At 41.5% G+C, this 17332-nt stretch overlaps 1 protein-coding gene across 2 annotated transcripts in view; it reads right to left on the bottom strand.

The window, feature by feature from the left end:
• Positions 1 to 14687, bottom strand: part of LOC310761817 (myelin protein zero-like protein 1) — a 29003-nt gene extending 14316 nt beyond the window's left edge. For both annotated transcript variants that reach the window (XM_083612016.1, XM_083612015.1), the window contains exon 1: positions 14491 to 14687. In XM_083612016.1, the coding sequence (XP_083468142.1) occupies positions 14491 to 14671 (181 nt within the window). In that variant the 5' untranslated portion in view covers positions 14672 to 14687. The remainder of the gene's footprint in view (positions 1 to 14490) is intronic.
• Between the last annotated feature and the right edge of the window lie 2645 nt (positions 14688 to 17332).

Genomic DNA, 17332 nt, shown 5'->3' with positions numbered 1-17332 from the left:
AGTGAATGGACAGAAGAGAAAGGGAATCCTTGGGAAGGCTTGTGTGTGCTACACAGTTTGTCAGAGCTCCCTGTGAATTTTAAAAAAGTACCTCAAGACTTACAACTTGTGGCCATCAGCTGTTTGTTAGGAACAAGAATGAAAACTGGGAACTTTCCCAAGCTCAACCCACACCAGGTGTAGCTAGCAAGCAAACAAATCAGCAGGGATTGATGGAACATAGAACTACCAAAACAGGAAATAGAACATTCTTGCAATGGGAAAATGCCTTGGCACTTCCACATTCACTGCACTGCCTTCATGTCCAGCATGCGGTAGAATAGAGCAGAATACCACTTAGGGAGGACACTCAGCATTACACCATTGTGCAAGCAATGTCTCCCACCTCACAGCTGCTGCGCTATGATACTCAGAGTTAAATGCTTAAATGTGCTTAAGAAAACCCACTCACATTTCCATGATGCAAGTAATCAAGATTTATAGAAGCCTGCATTTATAGAAATGTGCCATGATATTATAGGCTTTCACCTATAAAGCCTTGTGTGGCTCAGGACTCCAATACCTTAAAGGCCACCTCTTCCCACACAAGCCAACCCACACCTCACATTCAACATCTGAAGCCTTTCTCTATTTTCCCCCACCCAAAGAAGATGTGGAGGGTGGCAACATGAGAACAAGCCTTCTCAGTGGTGGCTCCATTTCTGGAATGCTCTTCCTAGGAATGCATTCCTAGCACCCTCACTGTGTGTTTTAAGGCAAAAGCTGAAAAAAGCTCTCCTGGGATTGTGCCTGAAGTGCAGAGACAGAAGATGACAGACAATATTCAAAGCCTCAAAAACAACTCAAATGTGAAATTGCTGGCCTATAAAAATTATGTATGCTATCCCTAAGATCCATCTCTATACCTAAGGAATGGAAAGTGGACAATTGAAGGCCTTTTTTTTTAATGGATCCAGAGGAGATCTGAGAAATTACAGGCAGTTACTGCACACTAATGATTGTTCCAATAAAATTGCTAGAAAGCATTATTAAATATAAAATTACAAAAAGTATATAAGAACGAGACTTCTTGAATAATAAGCATGGCTTCTGTAAGGGTATTTTCTGTGTATTACATAGCTCTTGAGTGGTCCTCATATGGACCACTCAAGCATATGGCAAGCATATGGACAGGAGCAATGTAGTACATGTTGTGTCAGATTTTGAAGGACTCCTGAGTGAATTTAGCAATCATAAGATAAACAGAAAAGTTCTCTTAGGGATCAGAAGGAGGTTAAAGAACAAGAATCAGAGAATCAGAATAAATGATCACAATTCAGGAATGAATGAAGTGGGATCTCTCCAAGGATCAGTATTGGGACAGCTATTTTATACTTATTTGTGAATGACCTGAATTTTGGGGTAAGCAGTGAAGTGGCAAAAGTTGCCAACGTTCAAAGTGGTTAAAACAAAAAGGGATTCTGAGGTCTAAAAGGGTCACTCAAAGCTTGGTGAATGGGCACTAAAATGCCAAATGTGATTCGCTGTAAGCAAATGTAAAGTGATGAACATAGGGGCAACTCATCCTCCCCCCTCCCCCCCCCAAAATGTCACATGTACACTAATGGGGTCTGAATTGGCTAGGAAGGACCTTAGGTTCATGGTGGATAGCTTGATGAAACCATCAACCCATTTTGCAACTCTGAAAAATTCCATGTTAACGACAGATAAGAAATGGTCTGGAAATAAAATTGCCCAAATAACAATGCCATTTAGAAACCTATGGGGCACCTGCGCTTAAATCTTTCACTTACAGTTCTGCTCACCGCAACTCAGTCCAGACAAGTTCACCAGCTTCTCAGATTTTATTTTTTTGTGTGTGTGTGTGTGTGTGTGCGCGCACACACACACACACACACACACACACACCCCAATATAGCTCCTTACCAAGAGCACAAAGGACCCTAGGTATGCCTTTGAATAGGCCCTGGGAATCCAACAGTCTTCTTCTGTGTATATCCTTCTCAAAATAGCCACAAGTAAGCTGAGAAACAGACTCATGCATCTACACGTCTCCACTGAGTTTACTGGTTGAGCACAACCAGTACTGCTTGTATTCTGTTACAGTGGAACCTCGGTTTTCCAGCATCTCAGAAGCCAAACAATTCGGAACCCGAATGCCAAAAACCCAGAAGCAATTGCTTCCGTTTTCGAACACGCCTCGGAAACCAAACAGCTTTTGAGGCGCATTTTTCAATTTTTTCAATGGATTTTGCCGACGGCCCATTGATCCTAGATTTTCAAACATTTCGGGACTCGAACAGCCTTCCGGAACAGGTTACGTTTGAAAAATGAAGTTGCACTGTATCACATTTGTCCTTCTCCAAGTTTTGTTACCCAAGAATATTATACAAGGAGAATTCATAACTGCTATTTAATTGCCTAGAGATCCAGACTAAAAGGCTATGGGTGAAAAGAGATACTGTACCATATTAGCCTATCCACATGGTTTGCCGTTACAGCAGCTTTCTAAAACAGAAAGCCTTGGGATTGCGGTCCACCAACTAGCACAAAGATGATGAAAATGCAGCTGTGCTTAATTTATCATCCATCACTACTATGCAGACTAGAGCTCTGCAGGCTCCGAGAAGTTGTAGGATCTCAGACTAAATTGCATTTGGAAATGCAATTTACTCTGAGTAGCTAAGGAACAAGTTAATCTGAAGAATTAAAAGGCTCTTTAAAAACATTCACTTAAAGAGAGCTGATTTGGCCACAAAGAATGACCTGGAGGGATGCTCAAGACAATCTTCCAGAAGAGGCCTGTCCAAGTTGGACATCGGCCAAGGAAGATTGCAACACAAGACAGCTTCTCCAAAAGCACATATTTGCAAGCAGACAGCTCTCAGCAGTGTAAGCTCGTAAAGAAAATGCATCAAATCCTGAGACAGACTTAATACTGTGGTGATTAGGAAAAGGTGACAACCAGTTGGCAACACAGCTCCCAACTGAATAATTGATATTTCATTATTACACATGCCAGTTATCCTCACCATAGCATACTAAAGTGGAAAGAAGTCAAACTAATGTCTTCTTTTCATAGCATTCTCGTTTCTTCATTAAAGACTTTAAAACCCTCCTTTCGTTCCTCATTTTGTCTAAAACAGAAACCGCTAAGCTGTCAGACTGCAGCCGATATTGTCAAGAAAAATAGTTGCAGTGTTTCCTTATGTGTTCCTGGAACTATCAAGAATTTGCAAAGTAAAGTGGCTTACAGTATGTTCTTCCATTGGTAAATTATGGGTGACAATCAGTCCTGTTAACCTGGTTTCTAAATGTGATTGTGACCATATTGAGAAGGTCTTAAGCCTGCTCCTAAATGAAGACAGAGGAAATATGTGTGTTTAATCCCTGTCCCTCAAAATAAGATAGTAGTTTGAAGTTTGTTTCTGTAGGAAAAAAATCACAATATAAATTTTATTTTATTAGATTAACCTGCATCATTCTCCAAAGGAGCCAAGAAATGTTATAAATTCTGTGTAACAACTAGGAAAAGCAGTTCACATTGAAATGAATTATCTTCTTTATTAATCTATAATTAGTTAATGGTTTCCAAATGAATAGATTTCCAGCATATGAACTTTTCTAGAAGAGCTGGTTTATGGATAGAAATGAGTCATGACCAGACTTCCTGAAAACATCTACAACTTTTTTAGTCAAAGAACAATTCTTCTGTATTCGATTACATGAAATTATTCTGTATTTGATTACGTAACCCAGAATTTACTTCTACTTAAAGGGATGCTAATGAAGTCAAACAGGAGAAATCTTGTGGGCTTTCCATAGTTACATCTGATGCATAGTGCTGAGTCTCTCCATAGATTATCCAACATTTGGATTAAATAAGCATCCAATTTTAAATTTTAATACTAGACTCTGGAAGCCATGGATATGGGGGATCAGGAGTTCAGGGCATAGCCCCCTTCTCACTATCACACCAAAATTAATCCACAGAGTAGAAAATCCATTCTTGATTAGTAAATGGTGTGCAGAAAAACTGCTCCCCTAATTTTTCCGCTGATCCCACTCAGGTACCACCAGATGTTCTGCAAGACAGGAGGTATGCTAGACTGCAAAGGCTGGGAACAAGCCAGTTTGTATAGGCTCAGAGGTGTTTATAGTAACAGTTGTCCTTTTATGTAAAGAACAGATTCTGTCTAAAGTCCCTAGTGTAACATGGTCATGGTTTAATTTTAATCAAATTTTTTTCCTTGTTAAAACAGAATAGCCTGAAAGTTGTCTGCTTTAGAACAACTTGTGGTCAATCTTTTCGCTGCATCAAAAAGTGTTGTATCTATATGTAAAATGTTAATTGAGATGACATTTGGCCATCTTACGGCTACAAAAATCCCATGTGAAGCAGATCTTCAAATAGAAATGCCTAATGAAAAATCAAACCAGCTTTGGAGGGCAGGGGAAACCTCTGAGACCAGTCTTAGCTCAACTGAGAGAAATATAATTGAAGCTCCTACCTAGGTGGTATCTTTCTCCTTTGCAAATAACCTATATGATACCAGGTGTACCACCTCCCTGTTGAAGGAGATATGGGGAGACTGGCTCCTTCATACATATGTGGTGGTTTTGCAAAGCTGTTCGATCCTTTGAGACCTCAATTTTTAAAGAACTTTGTTTAATAAATAAAATCGAGTTAGAATCTTCTCCTCAGCTTCCTTTGGTTGCAATAATGGATGTGTCTACTCCGCCAATTCCTCATCGAGTACTTTTAAAAATTTCTCCTTGCAGCGGCATGTATGGATATTGAGAAGAAGTATAGCAAGATCTAAAATCTACTAGGCTGATGGAAGTCAAGTTTACAACACGTAAGACTTCATATATATTAAATGTGAACTTTTGGTAATACAATGCATACTTTCATACAAGACACCAAAAACTGTAATAAAATGATCATATGCACATAAGCTACTAGCATATCAATTTAAAAGTTGTTGTTTCTTTTTACTATGGGGACACTGAAGAAAATTGTTTACTTTTTAGAATCTATGTTTAGAATTTCCATTAAGGCAGAACAGCAATTCAAATGATAATAACCGGACAAATTCTCAAGTTGCTATTAAAATAATAAATTGCAAAACTAAATAAATAAATAAATCTGTTTAGAAGAGCCAATGGCAGCTGGTGCCCACTTGGCCTGGTAGTGCTAAGAGGCCACAGGTCATGGCCAAGTTGTCCTAGTTTTCTCCCTATCATGCTCCCTTGCAAACATACTGTTGACACATTTAGTCCCAGCTGGAAACGTCTCACTTTGGTACCAAAAGAATCTCTGCTGCCAGAGGAGCCTGATGGAATAAACGTTTGTGTGGCTTCCACCTGTCCTGGTTCTCTCCCTATCCTCCTCCTTTGCAAAGAAACAGTGGACACTTAAACACTGTAGTATTATTAATACATAGCCCCTAAGTGTCTTACCTTGGTTCAGAAGGGGCCCTTGCTGTCACAATTTCTAGTGTGCATCCATGCCATGATTAGTGTACATAACATAGAAGTAATAAGAAGCGATAAGTATGTAAATGACAGCAGCCTGAATTTGTTAGTCTTAAAGGTGCCACACTGGACTCTTAAACATGAACCCCATATATTTCCAGACCTTATGGAGAGATATTATTCCTCTGCCCCCTGCAGCTCAGAGATGAAACATTTCCAGACTTCTAAAAACTGAAGGTTTATCCAAACTGAAACAAACTTCTACTCTTCCACATCTCAGTTTATTTCTTGATTTGGTGTACAGTGGTATTTCGGTTGTCGAACATAATCCATTCCAGAAGACCTTTAAACTTCTGAAATGTTCGACAACTAAGGCGCAATGGGTGGTTGACAAATTCCATTCAGAAAGTGGAAAAACATGCCTTGGAAGCCATTTCACTTCCGAGGCACGTTCGAAAGCGGAAGCATTCACTTCCGGGTTTTTGAAACATTTGGCTTCGGAAACGTTTGACAACTGAGGTACACTGTATTTCCAAACAGAGACCAGGTCCCCCCACCCCCCCGGGCACACACAAACATCCTACTTGAGATGAAAGTATCTGACGTGGCTAAGAAGCAGTTGGTGTCAGAGGTTGTGCTGTGCAAAGGCCTTGACACAATCTTGCAGTAGGGTACGCTTGGCAGAATCCCAGACTGCATTCCGTGGCCAAACAACTGAATATGTTCTGTATGTTGCAACATTTAAAAGCACCTTTCCAACAAGCAAGCAAGCCCTAAGCATACTGCTTGTTTTGTAATCCTGTCCAATGCAGAAGCTGTGCTTACATTTCCACCTTTGAATCTTGGATCCAACAGATTTGCAGCAGTGTGAATTGGAGGTAACAAAATTGCACTGCTCTGTACTTTCTCCCACTCCCAGTCCTTTGAGGACTGGTCAAGAGGTCAGAAACAGATCCAACAACCATGCCAACAAATTAAAGGCCACAAGCAAAGAAGGCATTCAATCCTCCTTCCTTCTCTTGAGGCAACAGCAGTGCCCTCCAAGAGGCAGAAATGCATCTTGCTCTTTCACTTGAGTATTGTACTCTCAATGTACAACTCAGGACTTGCCTCCATATACAGGAATTGTAACGATCTGAAACTGTACCTAGTCTTGCATAAAAGTCTTTCTGCTATGCAGCTTCAGAAATTATTTTGGGGGATTAATTATATGAACAGCTTGTCTCAAACATTTGTTCATCATTCTAAAAGAAAGTGTTTTATAAACAAACAAACAACACAATACAATACAATCCAACAGGGGGAAACAGGGGAAAAGCATTTCCCCCCTAAATTTTCCAGTTCATTCTTTCTTGGCCTCATCTCTACCTCTGCTTTTTCATTTCTACATCTTTTTTTCAAGAAAGTGGAATAAAATGCAGGGAAATTAAGTGGATTAGGACCTAGGGGAACAGGGTTAAAAATCACCATTCAGCCGTGAAGCTCACCATGTGACCTTGGGCCAGTTACCATCTCTCAGCCTAACCTACCTCACATCGGGGACTTATGAACGCCACCTTGAACGTCTTGGAATACACATACCTATATCCAGCCTGCTGTCCCTGATTTTGAATGGGAGGAGGGGAAGATTTGAAATCATGAAAAAACCTAAACTAAAACAATAAAGAATCTGGAAAACAAACAGAATATTCAGACCTAAAAACTTTGGACTTTATATGTAGTTCCTCACCAAATCCAGTGTGGCTGCCTGCTAGAACAGGCTTGCCTGGGATGGAGTATGCAGGCAGGTTGTAACCCATGCTCCCATATTACACGTAGGCTCTGCACACTGCATTCTCATCTGAACCATCCCCTGCAGCTTTCTGTAATAGCATTTTAAATTTGCCAAAGTGTTTTATATTCTTTTATCCTCACATCAACCCTGTAAAGTAGGTCACAGTACAATTTTAGCAGAACAGCAAACAAAACAGCACTGCCATTTTAAAGGCTAGAAATTGTATTATGGCATAAGCTTTCGTGGGCTAGAGCCCACTTAATTGGATGCATCATTCTTTGTAATACATTAAGTTTATGCAATAATCAAGGCTGGGTTAAAGTGGTTGTGAGCTTGATGCTCACAATTTCCAAAACAGGGGCCTCTTCTCCTAGAAAGGAACACCGGATATTACAAAATAAGACTCATGCTATCTTCTAACAAATTTATTTATGGCATACAGTTTTGTGAAATACAAAAAAATGCCCTGAGCATGTGAAGTATTACAACCCTCAGCAAAACGTAACAAAAACATTTTGTAAAACCCGATAAGCAGAAAGCAAAGATGACCACAACTTTCTGCCCGCAGTAGGCAAACAAACTTGCAAAAAGTATCTGGGTGGGACTGGAGGAGATGCACAGACCGCAACCTCCTCCGAACTTTCCAAAGGCCTTTGTGAGCAAACAAGCTTGCAGAAGAGGGGTTTTTAACACTGCAATCCTAACCTTCTCTACTTACAACCAAGACCTATTGAATTCAGTGGGGCACTTCCATGTAAGTGGAGTTTGGATTGCACCTTTAAGAAGGCAGTGAAAGCTGAGCTGAACAAATGAGACGTCTCCTTCAAACTTTCTGACAGAAATCTCATGGGCTTATTAAATGGAAATGCAGATGGGACATTAAGCAATAATAATAATAATAATAATAATAATAATAATAATAATAATAATTTATTTATACCCCGCCCATCTGGCTGGGCTTCCCCAGCCACTCTGGGCGGCTTCCAAAAAAAAATTTAAAATTAAAACACTGCAATACATCAAACATTAAAAGCTTCCCTAAACAGGGCTGCCTTCAGATGTCTTCTAAAAGTCTGGTAGTTGTTGTTCTCTTTGACATCTGGTGGGAGGGCGTTCCACAGGGAGGGCGCCACTACCGAGAAGGCCCTCTGCCTGGTTCCCTGTAACTTGGCTTCTCGCAGTGAGGGAACCGCCAGAGGGCCCTCGGTGCTGGACCTCAGTGTCCGGGTAAAACGATTGGGGTGGAGACGCTCCTTCAGATATACTGGATATACTGAAGACATTTTCTTCATGCTACCAACCTTCCAAAAGCCTTCGGGAGCAAATACACTTGCGGAACAGGAAAATAAGTATGGCATTGGGATTCATCCACAATGGCCAAGCACATGAAGGGAGGGCATGTGGGGGTACTGGGTATTAATTTTCCTTCACCAGCTACCCCACTCCCAGCAGTCCATCAAGTGCAGGGATACTGACCACAGTTCAGCATTTATTCTGTTCTTCTCTCTGTGTGTTAGCAGATAACTAAGTACACATCATGGAAGATCTCCCTGTCTTTATTTCGGCTTTGTTGATGTGTTGGTTAACTGTCATGCAGCAGGGTAGGAAAAGTCAAGATACTTACAGCATTAGAACAATTTGTGATTAGTCTAAAGCTGCTTTAGATTTTGATCAAGAGATAATTGGCAAGCCACTCAGGTTGCAGATTAGAGATTCTCTTAAGAACATTCCCTTGTGAAATTATTTCTCATAACACAACCAAGAACTACAGATAATGGGTACAAAAGGGATATAGAATTACTGTTGCCACCACTTATTCAGGGACACCCAAGCCAATACTTTCTGTTACGAAACTGCTAAAAGGAGTAAACAACAATAAATTGCAATTCAATGTCTGTTTCAGAGTTCATATGGCTTCCAGAAAAAAGAAGCCTGTGCAAAGTCCATAAGCACCAATTATAGGGACACCGAGCTAGATAAACAAAGTACACATATAGACAGCAAGAGTCCACACTAAGATGTTTTCTCAATTACACAGCAAATACTGTGCATGTGTGTGTAAAAATATTAAAGAAAAAGTCTTACTTCAGCTGAACTAATATCTATAAGACTACTAGCTAGTTGTGCTACTTCAAGCACCAACAGAAGGCTCTCAATAAAAACTTATCTCATTGGTTTAGGCAACAAACCATGCCTTCTGAGTTGTATGGATGCTAATATGAACCCAAAAGCACAACACAGACAGAAGTATACAAGGAACCCTCTATAGTAGGTCTCAAGATGTTGTTGGACTATAACTCACATCATTCCTGACCATTGGCTATGCTGACTGAAGCTGATGGGAGACCAACAACATCTGGAGGGTCACAAATTCCCCATTCCTGGCCTATTTCCTCCCAACAGTGTACTCAATAAGAAATGCACTAAAAAAAGCTAAAAGATGAAATGTTGGAAATGTGTCATCAGAGAGCTCTTTACACAACCTTTGCTAAACATTACTTATGGCTCTGTTGAGCTGGTATTGCAAAATTTTGGAAGATGTTTCAATACTGAAATAGCCCCATCTTGCATGGAAAATTACAAAACACGACAAGAAGGTCATGGGGATTATTTTCAACAGCTCCACATAACCAAAGATCACTGTAATTTGCAACAAGTATTTGCTGGCTTCCACGCATATAGGTAAAGAGTCACCAGTCAGTAGCAGTTTCCCCTAACAGTTAAGGTGGGGCAAGGAGGAAAGAATGTATACTTAAGTCCAGTTATAAAAACTGACTTGGTCTAGGGAAAGCTTCTAAGTTTTTGTTGAGGAGAACAATACTACGAAGTTTCACAACAATGCTACAACCAGAGCCACAAACTACAGTGGTACCTCGGGTTACATACGCTTCAGGTTACATATGCTTCAGGTTACAGACTCTGCTAACCCAGAAATAGTACCTCAGGTTCAGAACTTTGCTTCAGGATGAGAACAGAAATCTTGCTCCGGCGGCACAGCAGCAGCAGCAGGAGGCCCCATTAGCTAAAGTGGTGCTTCAGGTTAAGAACAGTTTTAGGTTAAGAACGGACCTCTGGAATGAATTAAGTACTTAACCCGAGGTACCACTGTATAACCATTAACAACTATCCAATCAGAAATGAAACTATATTTTGTATCAATCAACTGAAACGTTAAGATTTGAAAATGAAAACACGCAAGACTAAAAAAAAATACCATATTTTTCCATGTGTAAAACTATGTTTTTTCCCAATTTTTTAAAGTTTAAAATTGGGGGTCGTCTTATACACGGAATGTTTAAAATATTTATTTCTTAATTTTGGGCTCAAAAAATAGGGGTCGTCTTATACATGGGGGCGTCTTATAGACGGTAAAATACGGTAAGCTGCGTCCCCAGTCCAGCTATATACTTACACTAGCAAAGATACATATACAGAACAAGCATGTAAGCACAAACACCTTAATTGTTGCTTTGTGAATACTTTTCCTTTCCTGTCTCAGCATGTGTTTGAGCTATCTCTATTGCTTATATTTCTGAGAAGTCCGAATGTTTAGCTGAAAAGTTTGACGTGGTGCAAAAAACCAAATACAGATTCAGGAACCCTGTCAGTTATCCTAGAATTTATTGAACAAAGAGTGAAAGTAGCAGTCTATAATATTGTTCCTTCGAACTGAAGCTAGGTTAGAAATAGGATTAGACTCTGAAATGGCCATTTATCTGACTGGAGCTCTGCAACCATGCCATAATGGACTACTGTTAATAACAGTTGAGAGTCCTATTATTCTCACTCTGGTGTATCTTAAGGCGCTCCATTTAATGGAAGAAAAGAAATACAAGTGCCTTTGTTTTGATTTGCTCAATAATTGTAAAGTGTGGGAAGGAAGTATATGACTAAATCTGAGGAGGGGAAAAACCTTCCATCCTGAAGCATACAAATAATGGCTTCTAAACTGTGGCCTGAAGGAGCACTTTTAGTTCATTTCTGCACACTGGTTAAGTCTAGGAGGCATGTAGTGGGTCCTCAGAATAAAGACTCCAGACTCCACAAGTTCCAAATTCGACATGCACAATTTACTTTAGTAATATCACTAATTTTCTGTGGTGCCATTTTCAATCCATGGCATCGATGCAACACAAAAATAGAATTTTTTGAAGACTGCCAAGTAGAAAGGAAAAACAAAATCTGACCTATTTCTATTACTAAAGCTTGCTGATCCTGAAAGTGATCTCAATGGACTTTCTGGAAGAGGCAAGTCAAATATATTTGGGCACACAAAAAACTTGGGTTCAAAAAGGGAACAATTCACTGTCCCCTTTAGGCATAATATTTCAGTAAACCACAACCAAAATTGTTTTCTTTTACCACTTCCAATAATCCCATTAGTGCTACCACTGCCAGTTTTTTTCTCCTATGAACCAGTTGTGCAAAAAGTTTTGAATTCTAATCAAATAAATGCTACATCAAATTAAAAAGTTTTACAATACCTGTCTTGATTAGTAGGAACTATGAAGTTTGGAAAGAATATTTTGTTTCCATTTGAAGTAACTCTTTCATTATTATAAAACAGCACTACAGTGGTACCTCTGGATACGCACACCTCCAATTGCGTATCCTTCAGGATGCGAACGTGGCAAACCCAGAAGTATTTTTCTGGGTTTTGTCACGCGTGCATGTGCAGCAGCAGTCTACCGCGTTGTGCACATGTGCAGAAGCAGTCTACCGCCATGCATGCATGCACAGAAGCGGTCCCTCTGGTTGCTGAAACCTCGGAATCTGACCAGAGATCCAGAACAGATCCTGTCCGCAACCGGAGGTACCACTATATTTTTGCTAGTACAGTGGTACCTTGGTTCTCAATGAGCTTGGCTCCCGAACAAATAGGCTCCCGAACACTGCAAACCCAGAAGCAAGTATTCCAGTTTGTGAACGTTTTTTGGAAGCCGAATGTCTGACGCAGCTTCCACTTGACTGCAGGAAGCTCCTGCAACCAATTGGAAGTCGCACCTTGGTTTTCGAACCATTTTGGGAGTCAAACGGACTCCCGGAACAGATTAAGTTTGAGAACCAAGGTACCACTGTACAGGCATATTCATAAGACCTGCTTGTGGGACTGTTTTTGCGTGACCAGCTGGATTAATATCCAATACACTTAAACCAGTGTTTGAAATTAGCCAGGCACATTTTGCACCTTGCTTTCAACCACTTGCAACCAAGTGAATATGCCTGGCTGCTAGGATGGCACTTCTACCATCTGCAGGTGCATGCCTGGGGATCATTGGATCTGGACTGTTTTCACGAACTAATACCCAGTGGTATTTTTCTAGAAAAAGGGATGCTGGAACTCACCATGAATGCCTCCTTTTTTCTCTTATAATGGCAATGGCGCCCTCCTAATAGGTGCCGGAACAGAGTTCCACCAGTCTGACTGAAAAAAGGCCTTGCTAATACTCCAACCTGTAGAATTCTATCAGTTATGTTTTATCAGCACAATCAGAATGAATTTCTGGAACCAAAATGCTTCTTCTGTGCAGTCTGAGCAGGGGCAATCGCCATTAAGTGAGAGATTCAAAAAGACCAATATATGTGTGGACTGTCCCTGGATCAAATGACGTTTCTTTCTTGAGTTATCAAAGCTCAAGGTTGTTATCTGAACTAGCCAGATGCTTAACTGAGAATCACAATCCGTGCATCGTCTGATAAATAAGACTTCAGAGCTGTCTTGCCCCAAAATGGCAACTAAACATTCCATTTTGGTGACTAACTTTGGTTTAAGGAGCCATTTGGCACCTAGCTTATATATCAGAGTTCCTAACACTGATTTAAGCCAGGTTATTCATTACCTCATGTATTAAGCAGCACATGAAAAAGTGCTTATGTTGATTCTATTTAATATGTTACTTCTGGAAGCAACTGAAATGCCCAGAGAACAGCTACTTGGGGATTAAAACAAAAAACATCATTCTAACATAGCTCAGCAATAAGGAACAAAAGGGAGTTTCAAACAGATAATATTCCATAGGTCCAAACCACTATCCTTTCACAAAATAAAGCACTGCTAGTTCATAGGAGAAAAAACCCTGCCCAGCTTACAGATGGATTGATTTCATTGCTGCAGAATAACAGGACATTACTTAATATAGCTAGCCAGTAGCCATTTTGCATACTAGTACATTTTATATTCAAAGAGCGTAACAGAGAAATGGCCAAGGCAACATTGTACATTTGTGAGATGAGTCAATTTACCCAAGAAAAGGAAACGGAAGTATGGGAAACTGTGTTTAATAATTATGTTGGTGCCTCAGAAGGAATCTGTAAGCTGATCACCCTCAGGCAGATCTAAGTCAGTTTGACCAGGTTGTGGAAAGCCAATTTCTCTGAAAGGCACGTGTAAAAACTGTGTGCAACAACTCCTAGGATAGATTTTCATTACTGACTCTGCGTTAACACACATTTGACTTGAACTGACCCAGGCTAACTCTTGAGCATGTGCAGTGAAGCAGTATATCGCCATACCTGTTTGCGGGACTGTTCCCGTGACCAGACTACCTCATCGCATCCATTGCTTTACGACTAGTAAGAACTGTACACTGCTTTAAGAAAGCGGCGCTACAAATGAAGGCAGGAAACTCAAAGCCAAACAATGGCAACACCAATCCTAGACATACGAGGTCTTGGGCGCTTTATCCGGTACCAGCAGAAAGGAAAGAGATTGATTCATGGACGCAGCAATTTCCCCTCTTGCCTGGCTCAGCACTTACCCTTATTATTATCTGTGCAGAGCTCAACCTAAAGACCCAAAGGGCGGAGTGGCAGAGGGAGAGAGAGAGGTCACCTGCTCTTCCTTGGTCTCTGTTCCGCCCTGGGCTCTTCTGCAAAGCGATTCACACGTACACCCGCCACCATCATGACACGTACGTTAGCTCACCCCCACCCATTCTTCCTTTTACCGGAGAGAGACCAGGGAGGGGCTGCGAGGGGGGCTCAGGGAGACCTGGAATCCCCCGCCGACACCCAACAGCACCGAGGAAACAGCGCTCCGCTCCGCCGCAGCGTCGCGTTCACACGCCCCAGACGACTCGCCTCCCGCGCGCGCTCCGCTTCCCCCGCCGCCCGAGTTCTGGCGGAGACGGCGGGGCTCAGCGAAGAGGAAAGGCTTTTCTCCCGCCCTGCTTTCTCCCTCCTTGGCTCCCCTCCTTCCCTTTCAGGCGCGCCGACCCCGACACGGGAAACCCACTCACACAAGCCGAGAGCCGTCGCCAGCAGCAACGAGCTGAGCCAGGCGGCGAGCGGAGCAGCGCCTTGCCTCGGACTGCAGCCGCCGCCTCCTCCTGGCGCCGTTAACGCCGCCACCGCCACGGTCGCCGCTGCCATTTTCCTGCCTCCACCTCCTTTTCCTCTCATTGTTCCACCCCCGCCCATGGTTGGAAGAGGAGTGGGAGAGCCGAAGGGAACCTCCACGCCGGTATTGAGCCGGAGCGCTGTCAATCACGCACACCTCCTGAATCCAGCGTCTTCCTTCTGGCCAGGCTCTGCCCTTCACTTCTCACGTCGCAGGGCGATTGGGAGCTCGGGATTTCACTCAGCCACGGGAGGGCCATTGGGAAGAGAAGCTGCCCTCCCACTTTGGGCGCCTGTCACGTGACTGGAGGCTACCTTGGGGCTTTATTGTGAGGGCTGGGCAATTGCAGAGCGGTAGCTTTGCCATGGCCTGTTTTCGACAGAAAGGTTGTGGTGACGCCGGCTCAGTAGTAGTAGTAGTAGTAGTAAGGCGTCACCGTGGATCTTGTCCTTACTGGGGGTTTTTAAGGACTTGCTCCACGCCACTCCACTCACATCTGTGCACATTTCCGTAGCCTGACATGCGGAAGCCCTCTTGGTTCTGTTCATGGCCCATATCGCTGCATTCATCATTTAATACTAGTTGAAAAATTATCAGTTTCCCCCATTAAGTCCTATGAAACTGCGAGCAGAGTTTAACAGGCTGCTTTCACTAAGTTTGGGGTCTGGCATCCCGTACAGTCAACCAAATAATGTTGGGAGTATTTACCTATATAGAAAATAAGGAAGTGTATATAAGTATGGGGAAAGGCAGCATCGTGCCACAACTTACAGCTAGCAAACAATATAATTTGGTAACTCGTATATTCACCAACGTTTAAAGTTCCTTTAAAGCAGGACAGTTGCTGTCATAAAGAGGTTTCCTTTTAATGTTGTTCCATTTATGCCTTGGAGGAGAGTTAGGGGTTCAAATACTCGGCAATGCAACGTTTTGTTGCAGGTCCCACTTTTTCGCCTCCTGATAAAGACACACAAACACCAGGTAAAAATATTATAAGCAAATGTGTCAGGAGCATTCCAGCAGTAAATCACATTATACCAGTTAGAGTTACGTAATTCTTTATTAGCAAAAACATCTGCACAGACTAAACAGAGTGTCAGGCCTAGTGAACATAGCAACTTATCTCCAGTAGGTCCTGCTTCCATGAAGCAGTCAGTGAGGGGAGCTGTTACTGTTGAGTAGGCAGGCAGGAACTTCCAGTAATAGTTTGCAAACTCCAAGAACCTCTGCAAATCCTTCTTAGTCTTTGGTGCCTGCCAAGACGTCACACTGCTGACCTTGGCAAGATCAATCTCCATCCCTTTGGGGGTCAAGCGAAATCCCACGAAGTCCATCATCATGACACAATGCATACTCCTAACTCTGGAAGGAATTTTATGGCATATTTGACATACTCAGCGTCTCTGAAAAGAGGTAGTGTGAAGATAGACATCGGTAGCAGCTTGCTTCCTAGGGCTACTGTTACTCTTGGCACTGACTGTGGAAGAGCCACACTTTCTTCACTAACTTTGTACAGGGCATCCACACAAAGTCTTGAACTAAACGTCTTCTCTAATTTTACCCCTTCCTCTTGAGTCCAGTTTCTGCCTGGACATTGAGGTCCAGCACCAAGGGCCTTCTGGCGGTTCCCTTGCTGCGAGAAGCCAAGTTACAGGGAACCAGGCAGAGAGCCTTCTCGGTAGTGGCACCCGCCCTGTGGAACGCCCTCCCACCAGATGTCAAAGAGAAAAATAAGTACCAAACTTTTAGAAGACATCTGAAGGCAGCCCTGTTTAGGGAAGCTTTTATGTTTAATAGGTTATTGTATTTTAGTGTTTTGTTGGAAGCCACCCAGAGTGGCTGGGGAAGCCCAGCCAGATGGGCGGGGTATAAATAAATTATTATTATTATTATTATTATTATTATTATTATTATTATTATTCTCTTCCATTTTTGTCAGAGCTCAGAGAAATCTGACCTTTTCTTCCTCTGTAACTCAATGGAATAGCTTCAGAGTTTCCCCAGATGTAGATGGTCTCTTCTGTTATTGTTCCAGACAAGTGCAGCTAGTCACTTTCTTTATTTTTTTAAGGAAATAAATTTTATTTAAGATTCGACAATAATAATAAATCAACAATAACTAATACAGTACATCAATTCATTGCAGTTGACCATCTTTAACAATAGTTAACAAACTACAAAACATCACTTCTGGTTAGTCAACTTTTCTTATTTAACTTTATCTTTTTCTTAGCTGATCAGAAAAAAGGAGACTAAAAGAAGACAGTGAGAAGAGAGAAAATTTTAAAAGAGGAAAAAAGGAAGAAAAAGAAAAAAGGGGGGAGAATAAAGAAATTAATAAAGAAAAAAAGAAAAAGGATAATAAATACATTTAACTTCCAATTAGACTCATTGTATTATTATTTCTATTGTTCTTTCACACACAGTTCCAAATTACTGTATTACTTTCTTTATTTTTATCGGCTATCAAAAACATTATGTTTCTTATCTTACAAGGATCATTCTAGTTCTGCCAAGAGATGTTTATTATTACAATAGTTTTCCAGGTATTCTTTAAAGATTTTCCAGTTCCCTCTAAATCTTTCTCAATATTCCAAAACTCCTCTCTAGAAAACAACTCTATCACTTAAATACTTCCCTTTCATAAACATCCATTTGTTTTCTTTCTGCCCGCTAATTTGCAGTGGAGGAGGCTTTGTGGACACCAGAAGTCCTCAAGTGAGCCACTGAGCCCAAGGACA

This window comes from Podarcis filfolensis, assembly GCF_964270895.1.
Source record: "Podarcis filfolensis genome assembly, chromosome: 4".
In the NCBI taxonomy this organism is placed as follows: domain Eukaryota; kingdom Metazoa; phylum Chordata; class Lepidosauria; order Squamata; family Lacertidae; genus Podarcis; species Podarcis filfolensis.
Note: the sequence above shows the minus strand (reverse complement) of the source record. Positions and strands in the feature narration are given on the sequence as shown.